The 25,868-nt window shown below is 37.9% G+C and overlaps 1 protein-coding gene across 1 annotated transcript; it reads left to right on the forward strand.

The window, feature by feature from the left end:
* The first annotated feature begins 709 nt into the window (after window positions 1–709).
* LOC134637392 (killer cell lectin-like receptor subfamily B member 1A) lies at window positions 710–22,680 on the forward strand. Its single transcript, XM_063487811.1, has 10 exons — window positions 710–944; window positions 13,135–13,216; window positions 13,392–13,539; window positions 17,441–17,541; window positions 18,117–18,191; window positions 20,287–20,400; window positions 21,232–21,399; window positions 21,488–21,651; window positions 21,780–21,892; window positions 22,005–22,680. Exons 4-10 carry the CDS (start codon window positions 17,475–17,477, stop codon window positions 22,129–22,131), a joined length of 828 nt encoding a protein of 275 aa, XP_063343881.1. The 5' UTR covers window positions 710–944; window positions 13,135–13,216; window positions 13,392–13,539; window positions 17,441–17,474; the 3' UTR covers window positions 22,132–22,680.
* The last annotated feature ends 3,188 nt before the right edge of the window (window positions 22,681–25,868 follow it).

Consider the following 25,868-nt stretch of genomic DNA (forward strand, 5'->3'; position numbering starts at 1 on the left):
TATATATTTTAACTTTCATGTAGAGTCTTAAGCACAAGACATTTTGCTTCACCATGGTTTATTAAGGTGGTACAGTAACAGGGCAGTTAATGCTGCTGAGAGTTCTCCTGCATAACTCACTCCCCAGCTAACTAACCTTCCCTAATACACACTCAGCGTCTTTTATGACAGAGATCCTGAACACATCACGATGAAATATCATACCATATAAGCACACACACACACACACGCACATACTTTGAACTACACTGAAGTGTTTTAAGAACCTATGTAGTTATAAGATTATATATTGTGAAGATTTAATAATTAGGTTTAATGTGTGACCTTTGACCATGTTGTGACCTATTGTCAGAAGGCAAAGCAAAGGGTTAACCTAAGGGTGTCCCTTTGGGCAGGGCCCTCAGCCAGAGCCCTGCCCGTACCCTGGCCTGTACCTGACCCCTGCAGCTGTGTTTGGGCGCGTGGGAAAGTTACCCAGCAGCAGGGGGCGGGGATACTGGTCCCTGTATATTAGAGGACCAGAGGACACCCCCAGCACTTTTTTCCCCTCTGCTGTTACTCTCTGTCCGTCTCTGTGTTGCTCTACTGTCTGTGCTTAAGGCTGTACACCCCGGGGTTTTGCTTTGCTTGCTTTCTACTTTGTAATTTTCTTGCTAAATGTCTGTATGTATTTTTCCTGCTGTTCATGTGAGTCAGTGTATTAAACTCTGTTCCAAGAATTCTACTCTTTTCCAGAGCATCTTTTTGAGTGTCTTGATTTTAATTGGATCTAAAAGGGTTGGATCTCCACATCGTTGGTGGGAGAAGGTTATCAGGATGGCTTCAAAATTTGCGACCACAATTGGCGACGTACGAAGGGACAAGGAATTAAGGTGATTGCTGGGAGCCTTGGGGAATGCCAAAGCCTTGCACATCCGAGAACACCAAGCGGCCGCTACAATAAGGTAAGCAGAGTTTTTTTTTTCTGCTCAATGTTGGTGTTGTCTGAGTGCAGAAGGGGGGGTTCCCACCTTGGCTCCAAGTAGATTTCACCTAACCTTGAAAAGGACTTTAATCAAATGGTCGCTGTTATTGTAAGAGATAAAGTGTTAATGTTAGTTGCAGATGCTGAAGGAGCAGAGTTTAATGCTGCATCATATGTGTGTGTGTTATTCCTGTAACTTGTGTGAGGGAGTGTGAGTGATCGCTGTGTGTGTGTATTTGGGGTTTGTGTGTGTGAAAGGCTGCTCTGCCCTGTGCTGGAGTATGACTCCAGGGCTGTGTTGGGGGAGTTTGGGTTTATTTTTCCGCTATTCTTTAGTGCATCTGAAGAATAGGCGTAAGTTGCGCAGAAGTAAAAAGTTGAAGTGATGAAAAGTGATGAAAAGTGAATTATATGTCGGCACCCTCAAGGTGGTTACCGCTGGAAACCTAGTTATCCATTTAGGTTGATAAGTTGACACAGGTTAACCATTTAATTGGTTAACCTAAACCTAGTTAACCCAAGTGAATTGCTAGGTAGTCAGGTCTGCTTGGGCTTTGGGGGATTTTTGGAGATAAGAAGTCAGCACGTTACGCGGGGGCTTGGGGCTCGCAGTGGGATTCTGAGGGCCTTCGAGTCCACCGGGCTGGACACGCTGGGTAAATTGCGCGTGTCGCTGTATGAAAGGCGACACCTTTGGCCAAGGTGTAAATATGTAAATAGCTGTTACTAACCCTTAAGTATAATCACTGCTGTAAATATTGCTAAGTAGTAGTCTAGAGTATAACCATGTATTGCTGTAAATATTGCTTAAAATAACTCTTGCTGTAAATAAGAGTTAGAGGAATACACGTAAGGGGTGGGTTTTGATAAATAAATAAGAAAATGGGAAGTTAGTAGGTAGATGAATAAAAAGTTGTGGAGGGACTGTTTTGAGAGACAAAAAAAAACTGAGCTCTCTGTGCTACAGAGCGCTGTGTCTGCAGGCAGTTTGTGAATCATCCCTAAGGTATGTGATGATAAGTCGGCAAAAATTAAGAATTGTTGAATATAAAGAGGAAAACAGATACTGCTGCTGAAATATAATGTTGTTGTTTAAGGAATTTAAACAGAAAGATCTGCAGAAATAATATTTGTTAAGCAGCAATATGAAGTAAGGTGGAAAATTTGTGGGTAAAATTGAGTAAAAGAAAATATTAATTACCAAAATAGGGATAATGAGTAAATAGGGATTGCAGGCACTATTTTTGGATTATTAGCTTAATGAAGGTATGACCAAAAGTTAAATAAATTGAAATAGAGCTGCTTGACTAAAGTAAAAAAAAAAAAAAAAAGGATAACCTAACCTAGAGCTAAATTATAACATATCCAAACTAATAACAGTAAGAATGAGAACTATAAACTAATTCTAATAATAAAACATAGCTGGGATAAAACCCAGGCCTAAAATAATTAGAGGGAAAGTAAATAAATCACACAAACAAATAATAAATGAAATAGGGAGGTTTGTGTTTGGAGAAATATAGAAGGTAGTGGTGATGATCTAAGAACATCTGAGCATCTTAGTAAGGAACGAGAGATAGAGACCAAATAAATAAGAACATGTTTGGGCTACAACGAAGATAAGAGAGTCAAAACAGCATCCATACATCGATCTCAGTAAAATGCAGGAGTTGTAGAAGAATCTAATAATGTCTCAGAGTTTGCATGTGAAATGTATATTGAGGGTTTCTTATCACTCACCAAAGAGGAGTGCAAGAGAAGTAAATAATGAAGTTTTGCCTTTGTTAGAAAGTTCTGCAGAGGGCTCATAAACTCACCCAAAAGCATACAGAGAGTGCAAGAGGCACCTGAGTAATATGATGTGAAATAAATGATTGTTGGAAATAAATTGTGTGAAGCTTAGAGGAGTTCAGAATGAATAGGCTGACATGTGGGGTGAAGTGTAATGAGGACGAATATGAACAAATTAACAATAAGAGACACCTGCTAGAGATCTGTTTAAAATGCTGCCATCACAAATAAGTAGTTGGGAAGAGAAAAGAAGGTAGACAGGGTGTAAATGCAACTAACTGATGTATTAAACCCAGAGCATAATAGTTAAAATCACTGGATGGATAATAGTGAAGTGAAATAGAAGAGTTTTGTTGGAAATGGTGGTTTAATAAGTCAGAGATTGTGACTTAACAATTTAAAGTAAAGTTTAGCGCCTGTTGAGTGTGGCAGAGGGAGACAGTAGCAGAAAAAAAGGAAAAGTGTTGTATTGAGAGAGCTCACATTAGCTGAGCCGCTGCTGCAGGAGGCGGCCTGTAAACACCGTCACAGGGTGTAGCTGGCTCAAGTTGCTCTGACTGTGCAGTGTGTGGGGTGGGCCCCGACATCCTGCCAAGAGTGTCCTTGACCAGTGCACAGGCTTTCAAATGATCTAAGCCAAATGCAAGTGTGTGAGAAGAAGAGTAAAAGACTGAACTGCATGTCTCAAAGAGGTTATTGTTATGGTGAGCTTGTGCGAAGCTCAGAGGAGTCACCTGAGACAGGAAGCAAAATTGCTTAAAAAGAAAAAAAAGAAAAAAAAAAGATGTAACTTGTTTGTGAAGTTTAGGGCCCACATCAGTGAAGATGCTTAAACAAGGACAACGTCTTTCCTTCGGTCACATTGGCAGAGGAACTCCTCAGATGAAAACCGGCACAGGGGAAACAACCCAGAGCTTCCTCCTCAGCTCCTCCAGTTGCAACAGAGGAAGATTTTGTTGTCTGTCTTTGGCTTCACCAAAACTACCACAGCAATATCCCACATGCCAAAGCAATGGAGGAATATGCTTCTTTTGACAGCAACACACAAGGAACCAGCAGTCGGTGATGGGGAATAAAGGATGTGTGAAAGGAACGGAACAGCAGCCCCTTGAACCAGGTGTAGAAAGTGTGCCTACAAAAACCACTCTAATGTGGTTAGTACATCTTGCTGGTAATGAGGATGCACACAGAAGCACACAGATACTGGAATATAAATTTTGATCATTTTATTGGTGATTGCAGGGATTATTTGGTCATTAAATTGCCTTTCTGGCCACTAACACACCATGTGTGACATTGCTTTTGGCCATTCATTCCCCCCCCCCCCAAAAAAAAAGAATAAATAAATAAATAAATAAAGTAAAAATAAATCATTGTAACAGTTACTGTTACTGACCTGCAATGATGATAAAAAACATATTAGGTTTCACCATTTATATGCTAAAAAATGTGAACTTTATTACTATTTTTACTATAATAACACATAATCTGACTGGTATTCAAAGGGTATAATATCAGAATTTGAATTATATTTTGGTTTTTATGACTAGAAGCGGTGCTAATTTAAAAAATCAAGTCAATGAAAGTAGAAAAATGTTTTAATATATATGAATTTTATAGCATTTTGTAAACATAAACAGGGGGTGGCCATTTTTGGCCACAAACAAGCTGAGAGGGATTTTTTTTTGTTTTTCTCTCACTGCACAAAAAAACAAAGATGCATAAAACTCATTGATACTTTTAATTATTGCTATGCATCTAACCTCCATCATGGTTAGAAAATAAATCAGTTTGCATGTATTATTTAGAAAAAAAATGGGGATTTTATGCTTTTATCCCTATGTAAATCATTAAAATTATATGCTCTAACTGGTATTTAAAGGGTTAAATTTCAGAATTTTAATGAAATTTTGATTTTCATGAACAGCCCTGATGCTAATCTAAAAAATCATGTAAAAAAAACCTGGACATTTTTCTTAATATATATGAATTTTATAGCATTTTGTACATGTAAACAAGGGGTGGCCATTTTTGGCCACGAACAGTCTGAGAGGGAGTTTTTTTGTTTTTCTGCCACTGCAGAAAAAAACAATGTTGCATAAATGTCATTGATGCTGTTAATTATTGCTATGCATCTAACCTTCCTCATGGTTAGCAAATAAATCAGATGGCATGTATTATTTAGAAAAAAAACTGGGATTTTATGATTTTCTCTATTTATGAGTTGTTATGATTATGTGCTCTAACTGGTATTTAAAGGGTTAAATTTCAGAATTTTAATGAAATTTTGATTTTCATGAACAACCCTGATGCTAATCTAAAAAATCATGTAAAGAAAACTGGACATTTTTTTTAATATATATGAATTTTATAGCATTTTGTAAATGTAAACAAGGGGTGGCCATTTTTGGCCACGAACAGTCTGAGAGGGAGTTTTTATGTTTTTGCTCTCTCTGCACTAAAATAACAATGCATTATAATCAATGTTGATGTGAATCAATTATATGCCCCAGACTCTACTATTAATAATACAAGAAATTTCAGTAGCAATGCAATTATATAAAATTGCGAGATTTGAGGTTGTCGTCCAGCTGGTGCAGTGGACAAACAAACTGGTGTTTAAAGGGTTAAAAAATAAAAAAGTAATAATTATTTTATATTTATGGAAAGAACTGAAGTTACTTAAAAGCTTTATGCAAAAAAAAATGGCAAAAATCCAAAAATAATAAAAATTACAGACCTAATCTGTAGGTGGCCACTTTTGGCCACGAACAAGCTGAAAGGGTAGTGATTTTGAACAACCCCAGAGGGTTAAGACTCGACTGTACACTGTGCTCGTGTTTTCCTCCGAAACAATAAGTTCCGTTGGAGCAGCCTTTCAACGCCTCTCTTTGTCTCTCGCTAGCAAACTTGACCCAGACAACAAAGTAAAGCTATTTTTCGGCTACGAGAACGACACGAACCCGACGTATTAGCCAGAGGTCCCTTTACTATGGTTCGGAGCCGCGGACTTTCAGTAATAGTAATAAATCACATTCATGTAGTTGTAAACAGCATGATAATATATTAAGTAATCCAAAGTATTCAGAATACATTACTCTCATTGAGTAACGTAACGGAATACGTTACAAAATACATTTTGGGGCATGTATTCTGTAATCTGTAGTGGAATACATTTTAAAAGTAACCTTCCCAACACTGCATATAGACCAGTGGCAGCTACCTCTGTTCATGTATTGAAGCTACGTGCAGCACTAAACCATCCATAGTGCTATAATTCAGTGTGTGAGCAATTTGTAGTTCCTTTCAAAAGGAAGAAAAATAAAAATGAATGCAGTGTGGAGGAGAAAGCAGCGAAGGATTCTGTCATAATGTTAACTGCATTGGGAAAAGGGGGGGACATATAGCTTAGCAGAGCTAAATTGTTAACTCTCCCAAAGAATGAACCAAAAAAAAAGAGAGAGAAAATCTAAATTATCAGATATTTTGGAGTGAAAGTGGCTAAAGCCTGATCCCCTATAAAAATGAGCAAACCTCAAATTAGAAAAATGGGGCATAAATGTTCTTTCCTGTGTGTGGCAGGGTCCAGTTGTCTGTGGACTGCCATATTTAAATTACTCAAATGCATACTCTAGTAAAAACTGCAGGACTAAATGACTCTATTCTAGTTCTATTCTAGTTACAGTGTGCAAAGGTAGAGTTTGAAGCACTGAGGAGGGACATGCAGTCTGACCCGGCACTTGGCAACCAAAAGGAAAGAGAAGGACTTTTCATTGGTATGGGGCAAACTGAGAAGATTAAGGTAAGGCAGTGTTGAGTCAGCATGATTAAACCTCTATAGGTGAGCGACTATTGACCTAGTACAATACAAATTTACAAACTGTTGAAGTAGACCTTTTAACCTGCAATTAGAACTGTTTGTTTTTCAGGAGGTCTCAGTGTTCATCATGGCCATCCAGGTGTATTGTAAACATAATACCAATTACATGTATTATTTACGGTCCAAAATTTACTATCACTCAAGTTAAGGAAAATGGGGTGTGAAGTAATTGTCTGCCTCAGAGTCCACCACCAAAATGTGTAACAAGGTCCAATTAGGGAATTTCTTATGATTACTGTCTATAAACAATCCATGCATGAAAATTTGTATGAATAGTCTAATACTGCTGTTTTAGCTTTTCAATGGCGATTTTTCTATAAGAACAAAGGCTGTCATGCTGTATAGTATTCAACTCAAGGTTGAACAGGCATGAAATTACAATGCCAGTCATCTAAAGGCACTTTATTATCTAAGGATAAACTGCAAAAATAAAACATTACAAAGCAATTATTTATCTGACCGACTTTTAGCAAGAAATTTGGAGAAGAGGAACTCCCTTTTTAACAGGAATAAATGCCCAGTAGAACCGGGCACAGGGGGAAGTGGTCACCCGCTGCAACCAGCTGGGGTGAGGAGAAGGAGACAGGACTGAAAATATGCTGTGGAGGAGAGCCAGAGATTGATAATAACTAATAACTAATAATAACTCCAAAGAGAGACCTAAAACTAGAGGCCCAGCTTCCCATTCTACTTTTAAATATTCTAGTAAGCTTAAAGTTTGAGAGTGAAGTGGGGAGATACAGTACTATAGGAGCAGGATGGTAATAAAAAAAACAGATTTAACAAGGAGCCTATGAAGAGAAGTCAATAGGAGAAATATACTATGTCATTCTAGTCCCTTTCAGTATTCATGTTGCAACATTTTGATGTAGTTGAAGGCTTTTTAAGGAGTTTTTACCACATCCTGATAATAACAAATTACAGTGGGCCAGCCTAGAAGTAATAAATGTATGAACTTGTCTTCCAGCATCACTCTGGGACAGGACTTTAGAGATGTTGCAGAAATGGAAGAAAGCAGTCCTTAATATTCACATGTTAGCGTATGTTGGGATTAAAAAAAAAAAAAAAACTCCAAGAAACCTCACAGTGTTAATGGAGACCAAGGTAATGTCATTCAGAGCATTCCTTTAGGTTGACTGACAGGTGTGTGTTGTCTGGCTTCATGGATTAATGAGAGAGAGGGCGTCATCAGCATGGCAGAGGTATGTTGTGTCTTTTATGGTTTTACCTGAAGGAGGCTCGTGTTATGTAAACAGAAATAGATCCTGGGGTGAAACCTTGTGAAGCTCAATGGTTAGTCTTGTGTGTGCGGGAGGATTCTTTGAATAATATGTTATGGTCAACAGTGTCGAACATAGAGATCAATCCACTGTCAGAGGCCTTAACAAGATCATTTTTTAACTTTCATCGAAGCTGTTTCTATACTGTGATGTGCTCTGAAACCTGACTGAAACTCTTTAAATAAGGCATTTCTTTGTGGCTTTTTTACAGCTGCTCTCATGGGGATTTTTGACATAAAAGGAAAGTTGGAGATTGGCCTATATTGGCCTGTATTTATTCTTATTTTATTTTATTCTAAGTGTCCTTCATAACTTTTGCACTGTCCACTTCCTGCTGTGACAAAACAAATTTCCCACGTGTGGGACTAATAAAGGTTATCTTATCTTATAATTGGCTAGGACAGCTGGGTCAAGTGATGATTTTTGAGTAATGGTTTAACTACTGCCAACATGAAGAACTGTGTGGTCAATGTGGCATTGTCTAACTTAGCTTTGAAAATTCTGATACCTCGGCTATAGAGGTGTGGGAAGTTTGATCAGCCATATAGCCAGCAACGCTAAGTCGAGGGCTAAAAGCGCTAATGATGAAATGTGAATTGGCAGTCGGTAACAGAGTTAATGTTTATCCAAATTCAGCATATAAATGTGACATGTGCTCAAATAGTGTTTAAGAACAAAGAGGATCTTAGAGAAGCCAACAGATCCCCAATAGTGTACTGTATGAAGCAGGCCCGGCCCTAACCAATCTGGCGCCCTAGGCAAGATTTTAGGTGGCGCCCCCCTACATCGGCAGTGTAGTGTATGTACTCACAAGAAACTGAATAGCTTTGTCTTTGACCTTTTTTTTTTTTACTTAAAGAAAGCAAATTCACAATCAGAATAATTAACAAGATAAAAAAAATATATGAATAAATAAATGAATACAAAAAATAAAAAATGAATATATGAAATACAATAAATTTTACATACATAAACACAATAAAACGTGTCAACAAGTTGGATAAAATAAATTAAAAATACAATATAAATAAGGCACTGCACAAAACAAGATATTAAATAAACCAGTATGACTTTAACAACTATATTACAAAAAAGGGGATCCTACAGAGTTCTCTAGTTGTGCTTTTTAATACTGCATTAACTAGAATGACTTACAAATTACTGTACACCACCCCCTCATCAACCTCACATCACCTGCTACAGCCTTACTCTCCTAGTCTTTCTTGCAGCAAAGTCATCTACAACATCATCATATGACAACTGATTTGAGACCACATGATTTATGCTTATGATGGAAAGTCCACTGAGACGTTCTTGCATCATAGTAGATCTCAGGTAGGTTTTAATGAGTTTGAGCTTAGAGAAGCTTCTTTCAGCAGCAGCCACTGTAACAGGAAGAGTGGCAAAGATTCTCAGAGCAACCCACATGTTGGGGTAAATTTCTGCCAGCTTCTTCTCATGCAGGAAGGTCAAGAGTTCCATGTTTGTCATGTTCTTTGATGGCAATGGTGGGAAATTCTGCATTTCCATTGCAAGTTCTGTGCCATTAATGTCCGGCTGGCTGTCATGGGTCAGAGTAGTACTCAGTGTTTGGCACTGCTGTAGCAGCTCTTCTTTTTGTAAGTTGTGGAAATTGAGGAGTACTCCAAACTTGTCATTCACCTCTCCAAGGTTCTGAAATCTCTCATCAAGTGAAGAGATGGCTGTATCCACTACCACATTAAAAAATGTGGTTTCCATTTTTTTAAGTGCATCTTGTATGGGCTCATCTGGAGACTCATAACCGAAGTGCCTTTTGGTGGTTCTCAATCGCTTTTGTTTGAGTTCAGCCTCCACATTCATTTCTTCACACATCTCCTTTGCCGTTGTCTGTGCATCAGAAAATCCAGTGTTTCTGTAGCTGGTGAGGGAATCTTTGGTTTTCTTCAGCAAGTCGACAGCCACATCTAGCTGCATGGAGGGCGACTGCATGAGTTTACTCACATACTGGATCTTGCTGAGAATGTCATACCAGATGGCTGTACAAATGCAAAAACGATAGGATCCAATCTCCTCAGCCAAAGACTGGGCTTCAACTCTGACCACAGGGTCTGTAGCTGTTTCCCTCACCTCCAGAAGAGCCTCTCTGACTTGCCGAGCCTGATATCTGACTGCCTCAATGCTTGTTATCCTGCTTTCCCATCTGGTCTCAGCCCATGATTTCAAGGTGGTTTTCACATGTTTCAGGAGAACACCCCACCTATGGGTGGAGGCTGAGAAGAGCTTGAATAATTTTGCTAAATGCCCAAAGTAGCCAAGGGCATCTGGTGAGCTTTTTGCAGCATCAGCTACTACCAGATTTAAAGTGTGGGCACCACATGGGACCAAAAAAGCTCTTGAGTTTAGCTGAAGCAACCTTGCCTGAACACCTTTATTTTTTCCCTTCATGTTGGCCCCATTGTCATAGGACTGTCCTCTGCAGTCTTCAAAAGGAATGTTAAGCTCCTCTATCCGTTTTAGGATGAGAGTTGACAAATGATCTCCTGTTGATTCCTCTGCAACAAGAAAGCCCAGGAAATGCTCTTTAACTTGTGGTATGTCTTCTTGTGACACTATCCTGACTATGACAGAGAGCTGTTCCTTATGACTCAGATCAGGTGTGCAATCTAAAATGATGGAGAAATACTTTGATGTTTTGATATATGCGTTTTATTATTCTTGAACTGATGGTGTCAATCAGTTCATTTTGGATTGTTTTTCCCAGATAATGTATGTGACTGCCAGCTCCACTTTCTACTCTACTGACATGCTGCTTCATCACTGGATCAAATTTGGCCATAAGCTCCACTTCTTTCAGAAAATTGGCATTGTCTGGTTTATTTAATGTGTCTGTGGACCCCCTGAAAGCCATGTTTCTTTCAGCTAAGGACTGAATTATTGCCACCAAACGATGTAGAACTTCACGCCACCTTTTTCTCTCAGCCTCAGCAAGTGCCATCTCTTGTTTATCTATTGTGAGTCCTTTCGCAAAACGGACCTCCAAGTCCTTCCATGTTGCCATGTGAGCATTATGCTCCTGGCTATCCTCATGGACCTTGAGCAAGTGGCTTGCATTTTTCCAGTCCTTCAGACCTTCCCTACTCAGTTTGTAATCTCTCTTGGAAAACATTTTGCAGCAGAAGCAGTGCAAGCTATCCTCTTTTTTCGAATACATAAGCCAGGTTCTTCTCACCTTTTCCCCATTGATTAAGAGTCTGTTAAAATAATCATGCTGACACCTTCCTCCCTCTTTCTGTTTCGGGAATGTGAAGTCACTATCAATTACAAATGGACCTCTGTGAACTAACTCTGTTCGTACCTTTTCAGTTAAAGCAGAAGGCCAGTCAGCAGGGTCTATTGGTGCAGCAGGAGGACCGCTTGATGCTGCTGCAAAACTGGTGGGTTGTGCTGCTGAGGCAACAGGAAGACCGCTTGATGCTGCTGCATCATGGTTGGGTTGTGCTGCTGATGCTGCATCACTGGTGGGTTGTGCTGCTGAAGTGGAGGCAGCAGCGGTAGATGTGGTAGATGGCCCAGGGGTGGGATTTAGAAACTTCAACAGTGCATCTGAAGAGAGGAGTATGTGACACCACTGAGTATTAAAGGCTAATAATAAAAACATATGATTCCAGGAATATGATGAAATGATATAATATAAATGAAAAACCAAAGAGATATATGTATGATGTTAACTGATATGCAAATTAGATTAGATTCAATTTATTGTCATCATTACAGTGAAATGCTGAATAGCAGAATGCAAAGTAACAGTATAATATCATATGAGAATGTTATGTTATGATTATCTTTGACCGAATCACAGCAGTGCTTATATTAAAAAACAGCATTCCCTCTCATGTGATATTGCTTAATTAACATTAATGATGTGCACTTTAACAACTAGGCTTACAACTATAATATATACAGGGGTGGAAAAGTGACTATTACCTGCAGGGTAAACATTAGCTAACCAGAAGGCAATAACAATGTAAACAAAAAACACCTGCTTAAAAGATGAATACAAATGAGGAATGGTGGGAAAGGTGGGAGTACTGTAATTACCTAACGTTACATTATTATTTTCCATAACAATTTAGCCCCCTCCACAATATTAACTGACGTTAAAACAGTTAACTAGCTATTTATTGATTAGCAATTAGCGAATCATGTAACATTAGCTTAATGCTAAAAATTTAGGTTACTATCACATTCAGACAAATAATTTTATGTAGGCTAACGTTACCTACCTCTGTCTTTTTCTCGTTTCTCCTCCTCTTCTTTTCTCTTTTTTCTTCCCTGGGCACCTGACAGTTTTGGCCGTTTTGACATCTTGTGTTGATTTTTTGATGTGGTGACGTCCAAAAGGAACCATGATACGGGAAGGGAGGGGGCGCACTGTGCAGGGAGGGGGGGCGTAATGTTGTAACAAATAATATTTCTATTAAATAAGCTTTACTTTGCATTTTAATTAACGTGGGATTATTTTTTGTATTTAGAAATAATAGTACCAACTTTTTTTTTTTTTTTCAACATTTGTGGCACTGGCGTGGCGCCCCCTGATGGACGGCGCCCTTAGCATTTGCCTATACGGCCTATGCCACGGGCCGCCCTGATCCAGGGTCAATCACCAAAGAGCTGTTTGGGTGGTATTAGGTTGGTAGCACCTTCTGTTTGATCAGCAGATATCTTAGTAAAGACCTAACATAGATTTACTTTTGTATTTATTTTCTTCAAGCTGATAAGGGCAGGAAAAATGTTTGTTAAACCAAATTGAGGTAATTCGTAATTCTTTCTGGAATTGGATTTATCTCTAAGAAGTATTGTCTGAAGTACTGTATCTCTATTCTGATATTTTTATGTTGGGTGATAGTTATTGTTATGAATGTAGATTTTTAGTGTTGATCTCTAATATTTAATGGAATGTAACCTTGTCGTTAATCTTTATCTTTTTGACAAAAGTTTTAATTAAGCAAAGAACAACAGTATTTAAGCTGCTGTAAGAAAGGTGAAGGCTGACAATTATCCATGACCTGCATGTCTGAGAACCTTCATAGACAATTCTGTGAAATAATATTAAAATAATACTTTGTAAAGAATACCGGCAACAACAGAAATTTTACTAAAAAGGTCTGAAAATCATGTTATTTTATTGATTTATTTTAGTATATTTTAGTTTAGATGTGCTTTTGCTTGATTTCCAGCTAATCTGTCATGATCCAAGCGAGTGTTGGGTTTGTCTCCTCGCACACTGTTCCCCTGGATCCGCCCTGAGGCGTAGCTCAGGTAATCTCCTTTGCCTGTGGTGCATCAGCTGCAATTAAGAGGTTGCATTTAAACCCAGTGTCGTCACCTCTCCTTTGCCAGTCCGACAGCTACCAATGGTGGTAACAAGTTGCATCTCTCTGTGTTTCCTTTTGGGTCAATGTTTCGCCTTACCTGCTTCTCCTTGTGTTCTCAGTTTTTGACTCATCAGTTACACCATAAGCACCCAGCTTCCAGCCAGAAATCTCACCAACCACTGAATCTTGCCATCTAAACTTGGATTCTCTTCACCTGTACTGCCTGCCCTCCTGCCCGCTGCCTGCGCTGGAAACACTAAACCTCAGGTTGGATAAATACTCAGCTGCTCAGTCTACAATACCCTCCCCAAGCTGGAAATTGGCTTCACTGCATGTAAGCAGTCAAGATATGTGTTGTAAATAATGTGACTCTGATTCACTTAGTACGTTGTGTCTGCATCTGGGTACTTTCCTGATGTTGGCCTCTGGGCCGTTTGTGACATAATCTTAAGATGTTGCCTGGGCTTCTTGTTTTCAGTCATACTCTGTAGCATTGATGAAATGTGCTTGATTCCCAAACAGAGACCTGCGTGACATGTTTTGAATGTGCAGAAGATTTTTTAACATGAACAGAAATATTTCTGAAGCATATTTAGGCTATTAAAAGCCACAAGGATATATATTATTTTATGAATAGGTGACACATACATGTTTAAGCAGGTAATGTCTTCTGACAAAGAAGCCAAAGTCCCCTAATAGCATACAAACCTTATTTATCTGTTAACGCCTGGATATTATGTGGTAACTGTGTGATGCTATCATGTGGACCAAAATCTCAGAAAAGATGTTTGCAGCACTTTGTTGAATCTACTCCAAAAAAGGTAAAGGGTGGTTCAACCTGGTACTAGCAATGTGTATCTAATACATTTTCCAGTGAGTGTATATGTAACACAAAGTGTAGCATTAACGGACAAAAATGGGGCAACTTACTTTTTCACTCAAAAGCAGAAGTTGGTACAGGAAACAGAAGTCACAGAGTTAAGAAACAATAACTTCTTGTATTATGATGTTCTGTGGCTTTAACACTGTGGCATCTCTGAGTAGAATTCACAAAAGGCTCAACAGAAAGACAAAATAACAATGACAGAGGATGACCCACATAGCAAACAGGTCTGGCCTGGATCTGGTGTCAAGCCGGCACTGCTGGCTGACTGGTATGTCATCCAGATATGGGCCAGGCCTGGCATAGATGGCACTGTTTATGAGATGGCATGCCACATCTAGCCCGATTGTGGTTTGGTTTATGTGGCCCAGGCTCATAGAAAACAGGTTTTCCCCGGATCTGGCATCAAGCTGACACTTCTGACTGACCAGTGTTATGGCAGGGTGTATGTCGCCCAGATGGGGGCCAGGTCTGGCAATGATGGCATTATTTATGTTCCTATTTTCCTATTTTAGTTAGAAGACCCAAATGCCATGTTGCAATACCATACTGCTATGGTAGCAAATGTTTCAAATGCAGGTTTGACAGGTTTGTGAGTGTACACTTTATCCAAAACCTAGTGAGGGTTTACTCATGTTTACCACTGCGTGGCTGTAGCTCAGGAGCTAGAGCAGGTCACCTACTGATTGGAAGGTTAGTGGTTTGATCTCTGGCTCCTCCAGTGTGTATGTCAAGAGTGTGAATGTGTACGAATCTAGTTAGGAAGAGAAAGTGTGTGATTGGGTGAATGTGGCATGTTATATAGAGCACTTTAAGTAATCAGGGAGAGTAGAAAAGTGTTATACTGTCAGAAAAGTGTTTACTGTCTGAAAAGAGTTTCATCATGTTACTTTTGCACTATTATGTTCGGGCACATGTTGTTATTACATGGCTTGATTAAGGTACACATTAGGCTGACACCTGGGGCCAGAGCTGAAACTGTTCTGGACCAGCACAGGGACAGCAGTGTGTCTGCAACTGGCCTTGTGCTGGCCCATGTGTGTATTACCTCTGGCAAACCAGATCTGGGCCACCAAAGGTCCGTCATTCTTTGTGGTATTTGGGCCATGTGTAAGCACATTTTGTGGGCCAAATCCGGGCCATACGGACATTAACTGCACTTCGTAGGTAGTTAAAACGAACAGTAAGTCCAACTCAAGAAATATGTATACAGGGAGACAACTTCATCAGTTTTAGAAGCCACTGAGGTCAACCTGAGACACATTAGTGTGGATGAGTATTTTACACATACCACCTCAACACTGTGACCAAAAGACAGCTAGAGGATGTGACAGTGATGAAGATGCTAAGAGTAGACGATAAGATGTCAAGTTGTCAGGATCTGCAAGATTTGAATTACATTAAATTGTTCTGAATTCCTTTATTGTCACTATACACAGTACAAAGAGATTCAAAGGCAGTACTGACCATTTATGCTGTACTGACCAACTCAGCAACACCAAAAGGGCTGAAAGACAACAGAAGACAACTAAAGTGCATTACAGAATTGTCTATGAAGGTTCTCAGACATCCAGGTCATGTTAATCGAAGAAGCTTGGAAAGAAAAGAGACAGCAGTTCTTTAAATTTCTTGAGAATATGTTTTCTTTCCAAGCTCTGAACAAAGCTTGAAAATGCATTACAGAATTATTTCCATGGTCAAGAAAAACAGCTTAACATCTACACATCAAGAAATTCTTGGCAAGGCAGGTGTATAACTGTCAAAGTCTACAAACAAGATGAAGAGAAAAACTGTAATGAAGTGGCCATGGGGCAAGCAGAATGTGGCCCAAATGCAGGACTTTATACTGTTACTTTTGCAAGAATGAAAAGTATACACAAATGCAGAGCAAGCGTGGGAAAGCACAGCACAAAGAAACACACACCCATGAGAGGAGACTCAGATAATAAATACACAACAGGTAATGACGGAGGAGGAAACAGTAATGAGACAAGGGAAGTAAAATTCAAAACAAAGCACTATAGACAAGATAACAGACTGTCAAAATAAAAGAGTAAGCATGATCAAAACTGAGTCAGAGACTCAACCATATTAATTTGACACAGCGACAAAAGACAAACACAGGGGAAAGACTGGAGGAAAAGAAGGGAACACAAAAGGGAACTAGCAGACCTATCAACAAAACCAAAACAAAGACTAAAGGCATGAAATATAAAAAAAAAACTCGTAAATGGAAGGGAACATGAACTCAAACCATTAATAAAAGACTAAACCCTGATCATGAACCATTTTTTACAACAAATAATGAATACACAAAAATTAAGAAAAGGCAAACATGAAAACATAACTGACTCAGCGTGACACATGGAACACAAGGGAGGCACAGTAACAAAACCTAAGAACTAGAAAATATAACCAGTAACTAAATCAAAGAATATTAATGATCAAAAACATAAACACTGGGTCACCAGACCTAGAACCATGACACATTATATTACATTCATTGTCACATAATTAGATACAACTCTTCAACTACTCATTCATGCAAATGTGCAGCTGACAAATCTCGAGTAACTGTGTAATGTCATCATGTCCATATGGACCAAGATATCAGAGAAATGTTTCAAGCACCTTGTTCAATCTACACCACGAGAAAGTGCTTTTGTTAACTACAAGCCTCATTCACCCAGTCACACGCAGGTTCATACAAGTGCTTTTTTTCAATATCTAAGTGTCTTGTATGATGACACTCACACATAGTCACACTCCAGTGGATGCATAGGGGGTAACTTGGGGATCAGTATCATGCCCAACATCCAGAATGGAGAAGACGGGGGGTCAATTTAACTTTCTGCAATGAGCTACCACAGCTGCCCCAGTACACCACATAGTGTATCTAGTAGAATTTCTGGTGGATGCAAATATGTAGTGACTTGGTCAAACTCATGTGCTCTATCCTGAGATAATCTCAGTCCCTAAAGTGATAATGTCTTTATGTGAACAGTTACTAAATAACATGCTATGTTTTTACTTTAACATATTTTTGATGATGTTGTGACTCTGCTTTGCATATATTGTTATAGAAATCACTTTCCAGTATGTACACTGCCTCCAGTATATTTTCACAACTTTGAGGTTCATACTTATCATGACATGCGTGCAAATTATTTTCTCACCCATAAGCAGAAGTTGGCAATAGAAGCAGACATGACACGTCAGGAGATTCAACCTTGTCTCTTATTTTGGTTCCCTGTGGCTCTTATAGAGGGCTATTTCTCTGTCTAGAAGTTACACGAAGCTCAACAGAAAGTCTGTAAGGATGGCAGAGGAGGAAGTTAACTATGCCACAGTCAAATTCAAAAAAAAGAAACATTCCCAATCAAAGGGTAAGTTTTTCCAATGCACTGCATCAAGAAAATACCTTCTAAGCTACTTATGATGAATAAAATTGCAAATTTACTCAATGTTGATTTGTTTTAAACAGTTTTCTGCAGTAACAGTGACTAGAAAAAATATCAGTAGAAATCAGCTAAGTAGGATTTTTACACTGATATTGTAAGAGCTTGGTGCCTGAACCACTTCAACTAGTGGCTTGGGGATCTGACTTGAATGTGTCCTAGATGCCTCTTAGGTGAGGTGTTTTGAGCATGAAACCCTGTGACAGACGCAGCAAACACTGGAGAGTTTACATTTCAGCTTGCTCGGATCATCCTGTTTTTTCCACCAAAAGGAATGGAGGAGGTGGCTGGAGAGAGAGAGGCATGTGCATCTCTGCTTGGACAGCTCCCAGCACAACCCCAGTTAAGACACTGAATTGTGTCAACACTGGACAAATAGCTGTCCAAAAGAATTAAACACGCATTTGCATGAAAGCAAACATGCAATATTTCAATACAATAAGGTTCAGAAAGCCTTGTTATATGATAACTTATGAATGCCAATCAATTTTTAAACCTTTCAGTTAAAAAGGAGGAAACTGTTTATGATGAAGTGAAGGTGAAAAATGAAGCAAAGGAACAAACTCCGGACACAAACGGTGAGTTGAAAAAAGAAAACACAAATCCACTGTAAATAAATGTCCAATACAGTGAAAATTTCTAAAACTGTCAGTACAAGAAGGTGTGACGAGTACTGATCAGTTTAAGTGTCTTTCAAACTGGAGCATTTCCCTAAAAGGGATTTAATGAAGAGACATGAAGCATCCTGAGTTTTACAATTAGATTCAAACAGTGGACATTCTCCTCTTACAATCATTTTTACCAAGGTTTTTGAAGGACAAGTGGTATTTAACAGTTTAATAATAAAATGCTTTTATCATTCATGCTCATAATAGTTAGGAGATGCTCCTTATAAGGTTTTCGTTCCAAAAGCTAGAGAACAGCATGAGTTACATTGTGTAAATGCACATTTCAAAGCTGATATGTGGCCTCAACTGTTCCAGACACTCAAATGAAGTACTTCCTGTTTTTTAACTAACCGCTGTGTTTAAAATACCATCATTTGAGACAGCGAGACAAAAAGGAAATGTTGGACTTATAAATAGCAACATTGAATAATCAATGAACCAATAATCAAGTAGATAAAACAATATATTTCTGTTATTTAGATTTTTATGCCAGACAAGAAGAACGTTTACTTCAGTTTCATTGCCCTACATGAATAAAATAAGTATTTCAATGTTACAATATTCGTTTTAAAATGGACATGAGACACCCTTCTCTCTAAAGAAAAAAAAGCGATCATAGATTTAGCACTGTCTACAAATCTGGATTCAACAAATAAGTGTTTAAAGATTTTAGAGCATTTTAGAGCATGTTTAGCATCTTGTGCCAGCATAGAACATGATGTCACTGGGTTGGTTGCTGCAAAGTTGTGTCAGTAGGGTTCACAATTCACGGTTGTCACGTGGGTTTTCAGGATTTATACTAGTTCCCGTAAGAGCCCTGCAAGCATGTGTGAATAAAAAATGACAAAACTGCATCTTTGGTCATTAGTTTTCAAAAATACATTGAGCTACAATAGTTTATATATCATAGTGAGGTATGTGTATTTCAATCTTTGTACATTCATAAGTCATATATTCAAAGGTTTGTTTTAACTGCAAGCCTCTTACATACATTTTTTTAAGTTTCCACTTTGGATTTCAACTTTAACAGAATAAATATTTTGTAATTTAAGGCACTTTTAAAGATCTCTAGAAAGGACAGAATGAGAGTGACAGGTGACTGTCAATGATGACAGAATAATGTTTCATTGCACTAGCATGAGCGTAAATGCATTTTCTTGGTAAACACATTACACATGCAGCAATAATAATAATAAACTGTCTTGTTTTTGTGTAACAGTGGCAGAAATTTCTCTTTCTCATATGTTAAGAAATCTGCTAAATTAGAAGAAATCCAAATGTTCTCTTGTTTCTTATTATAGTAAGACACGTTACTGGTTAATTTCACAGTGTCAACTAACTAGTGACCAATAACTCAGCAGAAAACAAGGACACTAGAACTAAAACCATTTATAATAGGGTCACTACTGCCCCCAACCCTGTCAGCAATGAGCTTTATGTTAAAAACAAAAAAAACCAAAACATTTAGAAATCGTTATCTCACATTATCTCACTGAGCGTATTTCTTAAAACTAGAAGTGAGGAGAAGCGAAGTCCGATTGCAAGCACTGTTTTTTTTTCATGCTGTCAGGATGTCAGGACTTCCAATTATGTTCGACATAAAACATGCCAGGGGCTGCCACAAAGAGTTTTTTAAGACAGTTTTTTTGTTTGTTTGTTTGTTTGTTTTAGTGTCCTTGTTTTCTACTGAGATATCACTTCTGTCACTAGTTAACTAACATAAACTAATGTAAGTCTATTAACAACAACCAAGCAGCGCAGTGATGTCACGTTCTGTACTGGCACAAGATCCCGCTAAACATGTTCTTAAAAACTATAACTTCAAACAGTTATTTCTTGTCAGTTACTTCTTTGGCGTCACAGCCACTGTTAAATCTATTATAGTTTTTTACATATGGGCTCCATGGTGTAAATTAGCTTCAATAAATGTGTTCATGTCCACTTTTAAACTATACGAAATTTTTATCAAGTCTTCACTAACTCAAGACTATAAATATTTTGCCAGACAAGACATCAGACAGAACTATGAGCAGACATCGCCACTATAAACAGTTGGCTTGTTGTTTGGGAATCATTTGTGTCATGTTGGTGTTGGGCATCATAGCAGTCACTGTCTACCGTAAGTATGCAAAAGATTATTACATGTATAAAAGATGCATTTATTATTAGTAGTAGTATTGTTGTTGTTGTTGTTGTTATACAAATTCCACATTTCTTGATCAGGACGATTTCAACTACGATTTTTGAAATGTTTTGTTACTCAGATAACTGTTTTATTTTTAGAGGCAACCTCTGACAACAATATTTTGACAGACACTTAGAAAATATTCTTTAACAACAATGAATGAGGCCAAAGTGGATTTGAAGACAATCTGCAAGGAATCACACCTGCAGTCACAGTACAGCCCTTATGCTGACACAAATTCAAAACAAATATATACTTTTTATCGTCAGAGTATTTACATGAAAATACAGTGTCAAATACATGAATGCATGGTTCGAAATAATGAATAATTGCATGTCAGATATCAGCAGTGATAAAAGACAGAGTATGGGGTTTGTGGTTTACTTCTTTTTGTTCTTTATTTAAAATTAATCTGACAAATCTGAAAAGCACAAAGATAGCTATTAATGCCTAGAAATTTGGGAAACCTGAATTAGAACAGACAGAAGATGTTTTGAACTGTGATAAAATTACAGAAACAAAATGGAAAAAGAAATAAAACAACATAATGGGATTTCTTTAGGGGCTTAGAGTTTGCACATTATTAACTGACAATTACTGAACTCGCCTGAAGCGGTTAGAAGAAAACCACACAGCTAACTGTTGCCAATCACAACCTGATAGATCTGTACTACAAACTCAGCTCAGACACTGAAGACTTGAGGAAGAACCAAACAGACCTAATACTCCAGATTCACAACCTGACACAAGACTCTACTCTCGCAGAAAAGCAACTTGCAGAAAACCAGGAGCTCAAAAAGAAAAATGAGGTGCTGGAGACGGAAAAGAAAAACCTAACAGAAATAATACAACAGATGACGACATCAGGGAATGAGCTCAATGTTAGTCGAGCTCAGTGGAGCATTAATGCCTACTGTCCCAAAGATAATAACAGTATGTTCCAAATATATTTGTACAAAATTAACTAATTTAACATAGATATGCACTGATGTTGTTTATTAACAGTTCTCTATTCTTGCAGACAGAAAATGTAACCCTTGTCAGGCTGGCTGGGAATATGTTGAGCCCAGCTGCTATGCAACTAATGATGCTAACCGTGATCAATGGAAAACCTGGGAAGAAGCTCGAGAAAACTGCACAGGAAAGATTTCAGATTTACCTGTTGTGATTAATGAAGAAGAAAAGGTAATGAGAAAACTGTGGGACACTTTATTACAGACTTCATGAAAATAAAAAATATAATTTCTTTAGATTGAAAGCTTTCTTAGAGCAAATTGTTTAAATATCTCTGACAACTTTCTCTCTGTCCTCAGAAAACTGTCAGTGAAAAGAGTTGGAACTATGATGGAAACAAAGGATACTGGATTGGTCTGAGAGTTGAAGATGGGAAATGGAAGTGGTTGGATGGAAGGAATCTGACTAATAGGTAAGAGACACTTTGAATCAATACAAATTTCAAGTATTTCCCAAATCTGTGATAAATCAATTACAGTGTACCAGTGTCCATCAGCCTTGAGCAGAATTCTTGTTTTCCTCAGCTCCTGGATCGACCTGTCTCCTTCTGATGGTCACTGTGCAATCTCTGTCCAAAACCAAGGATTTAAATCAGTGAGCTGTAATGAGAAGAACCGATGGATCTGCAAAAAGAAAGCTTTGTCTGTTTGAATACTGCAGTAAAACTTCAGAGGATTTTTGGATAGTCTCAGTCTCAAAATATAATATTAATGATGATATTAATAACTGGTCATCAGAGGGCACTGCATTACTTCAAATCAAACAGTTGTTGCCTGAAGTATCTGCACTGAGATTTTTCATGTTGCAATGATAGTTATTGTTAAGCTATTTTATATTAATGACAAATGTTTTAGTCAAGCCAAGAACAACACTGTTCAAACTGCTGTAACATGTGGAAGAAGGACAGCTGGCCTCTACATTTGGACTTTGTTAATCAGTCACAGTGTCAACATCAGCCACAGAGCAGCAGAGAAGAACAGGAAGTTCATCTTATAATTGAAGTCTCATGTTGTGTATTTTGCATATTGTTATCATATCAACTTCACTTTTTTAGTGTTGTTAGTAAAGTTTTGATTTTATTCATTTACATTGATTGAAATGAAAGTATGGCTTCATCCTGCTTTGTATCACCAGCTCAGCCTGGTGGTGGTGCTGTAAGGGTTTGGGGGGCATTTTATTGGCACACTTTGGATCATTTATACCAACTGAGCATAAATAAAATGGTGTTGTTGTTGAACATGTCCATCTCTTAGTACCCACAATTCTTTTGGCTGATTCCAGCCAAATAAAACACCATGTGAGTTCACTATAGTCAAACTGCCTCCACAGTCACCAGATTTCAATCCAGTGTCAACCTTTCAAAAAGATTTTGAAAATATGTTTTTTAATTTGGAATTTGAAAAAGTTTTTTCAAATGAGGTTTTTATTCAGAGTTTAATTTATTTTATTTTCTTTGTGGAAACAATTTTTGATTTAAGTATTTATTAATGAAATATTGATTTATATTGTTGTTTAATATTGATTTATAAATAGTGTTTTTATTCTAAATTAAATTATTAAAAAAATAAATTGCTTTATTAATGCTTAAATAAATAGAATCATTAAAAAACACATTCGTAAATGAATTTACAGATACACATTATATAACATAATATTATTATTTAAGCACAGGATTCTTTATTTCTCTTGTGGTCCTCCATAAAAATAGCCCAAGGTATGTGGAAGTAATTAAAGGCCAAAAAATGTGTGGAGCACTATTTCGTGAATGCTAGCTTGAATTTACATTTAAATGCTGTCTAACATTCACACAACAATGTTCCTGTTTCTCTTTATTATTCTAGTTGCTTCTGCATGTTTTTGTGGCTTTTAACCGCTTCCACATACTTTGTGCTAATTTCATGAAGGACCACAAGAGTCTCGCACATCGAATAAAGAATCCTGCGCTTTACAGCATTAACACAACTAAATCTAAAGTTGACTAAGCAAGACTAAAGTTATCATGTTTTTAATGGTGAGAGCTGCTCCACGGTTTAAAAAGTGTCTTATTTGCCTTGACACATCTATTCTCTTCCCCACAAGCATCACCATTTTGTCTTTTTCATGAAAAACAGGGAGCATGGGAGTTGGTTTCCTTATATGTAGCTACATGTCTAAATGCAATGAGTTGATGCCTTGTGATTGGCTCATTAGTTCTGTGTGGTGTGGGGAATTCACATCATGGATTTCCAGCTGGTAAATCTGCAGCAAGTGTAAGATGCTAATAATAATAATCTCAGGAATATTTCTTGGACCTTGTTGAAGAATTAAGGGAGTTATAAAGGCAAAGCCAATGTCATCTCAATACAAGCAACGTGTGCCTAATAAAGTGTCCAGTGAGTATATATGTCAAAAGCAGAGGTTAGTTAGAAGAGACAGAGTTACACTGGTGAAGCAGCAGTTTATTATGATGCTCTGTGGTATTTCTCAATGTGCAAGTCACAAGAAGTCACTTGTAGATAAGAACACCCTGTCTTCAGTTTGAAGCCATATATGGAATCATCTTACATTCTCAGGCAAAAGCAGAAGCTGGTATAAGACAGACTGGGCACTGAGGAAGTTTATTATGATGCTCTGTGGTATTTCTCAGTGTACAAGCCACAAGAAGTGTCCAGTGACTTGTAGATAAGAACACCCCGTCTTCAGCGTGAAGCCATACAAGAATGTAAGATTCAACACATCTCACATTCTCACGCAAAGAGCAGAAGCTTATTGCAGAAGTTTATTATAATAATTATTATTTTCTATGGTTTAAACACAGTGCTATTGCACAGTCCCAAATAGGTCCCAAAAAACTCCGCAGCAGGGTGGTAACTACGGCAGAGGAGAAGGTCATATCAAGAACTAACAAATGAACACAATCAGCAGGTAAGCTAAGCTTTTCAAATGCAGTGTATCAAAAAAGATTTTCTAAAACTCAGGGCTATTGATGTGAATCAAAGTCTGCATCTCTATGTGATTACTGTTTCAAGTCATGTTGGTTTAGGTGATGTTTTCTTCAGTAATAGTAAACAGTAAAAAAAGACTGTAAGCAAATCCAGTGGGTCAGATACTGAGATATGTGCTGCCACATCAAAGGCAAACTTTCCATGTACGATCTAAGGCGAAGTTCCAGAGAAAAAAGACATTTTTAAAAATTTTTAAAAATACATTTTTAAAAACATGCTGAATTCTGTCAACATTGAGCAAAAACATTTTGTTCATTCAAAATGACCCAACGTCTATGAAAATTGTGGTTGTTTGAAAAGTACTTAACTCCAATTACCCTTTAAACTTTCAGTAAAACAGGACAAGGAAGCTGCACATGAAGAAATGAAGGTTGAAAATAAAGCAACTGAACAAACTCCTGATACAAATGGTAAGTTTAAAAAAAACACAACAACAAAAATCAAACAAAATCACTCTGTGTTAACACAACTGGAAGGAGGGATGGGAATCGAGAACTGGTTTCCAGTAGTCGAATTCCCCGGGATTGTTAGTCTGCCTGCCTATCGATCACACTTATTGGTTCATCTGCTCTCAATGCGATCAGCTGATATTACTTTGTGTGTTGTGTGAAAAGCATGAGATCCACTATTATTGGAGTTTATTCAGATCGTGGGCTTTGTATTTCAAATTTACACTCTTTCAAATATGTAATTTCCCCAGAGTGTATTTGATAAACTCTTCAACCTTAATTATTTCTTGAGTTGTAATGATCTAATAAAAAGACTGACAATGTGTATAACTACATAAAATTAGAATTTAGGCCAGAAAACATAGAACTAAACCAGCATGAAATGTGGTTGTAGGGAGGAGGGTGACATTCTAGCCAGTCTTTAGCAAGCCCCAGTCAACATGAGTGTAACACTCGCTACCAGAACCCTGGCATGACACACACTCAGAGACCGTTGATCGTTGGATGAGTTTGAGTGCACTTCAGTGTTGAGAGCTGGAGGCTCTGTGGAATCTGTAGCTTCAGCTCAGCTTTTCTCTGTCTCTTCTCCTCCAGCCCTCAGCAGCTACTAGAAATATGGAAGTCTTGGATAGCATGATGAAAATCAGCTGTGCCAACCGGGCTTGCTTGGCACTGTCCCGTGAACCCACATCTCCACCCTCCCTGCAGCATGGCCTCAAACCACACCCTGCTACAATGACACACGTTCTCACTGATATTTTGATACACCTGCCATTTCCTACACCAAGTCATTATTTCATGCCAATACCTTTATTTTGTGAAAGACAGGTTAGATTTGTAAATCTAAAATTAAAGCTCTCAAGTTGACCCAAGCATAATGTTAAAACATTTTATTTTGATTAAGGAAACACAGTTTTTCCATACGAAACACACTCTAAAAAGTGTATTTCAGCAG

Source organism: Pelmatolapia mariae, linkage group LG10_11 (assembly GCF_036321145.2).
Source record: "Pelmatolapia mariae isolate MD_Pm_ZW linkage group LG10_11, Pm_UMD_F_2, whole genome shotgun sequence".
Taxonomy (NCBI): domain Eukaryota; kingdom Metazoa; phylum Chordata; class Actinopteri; order Cichliformes; family Cichlidae; genus Pelmatolapia; species Pelmatolapia mariae.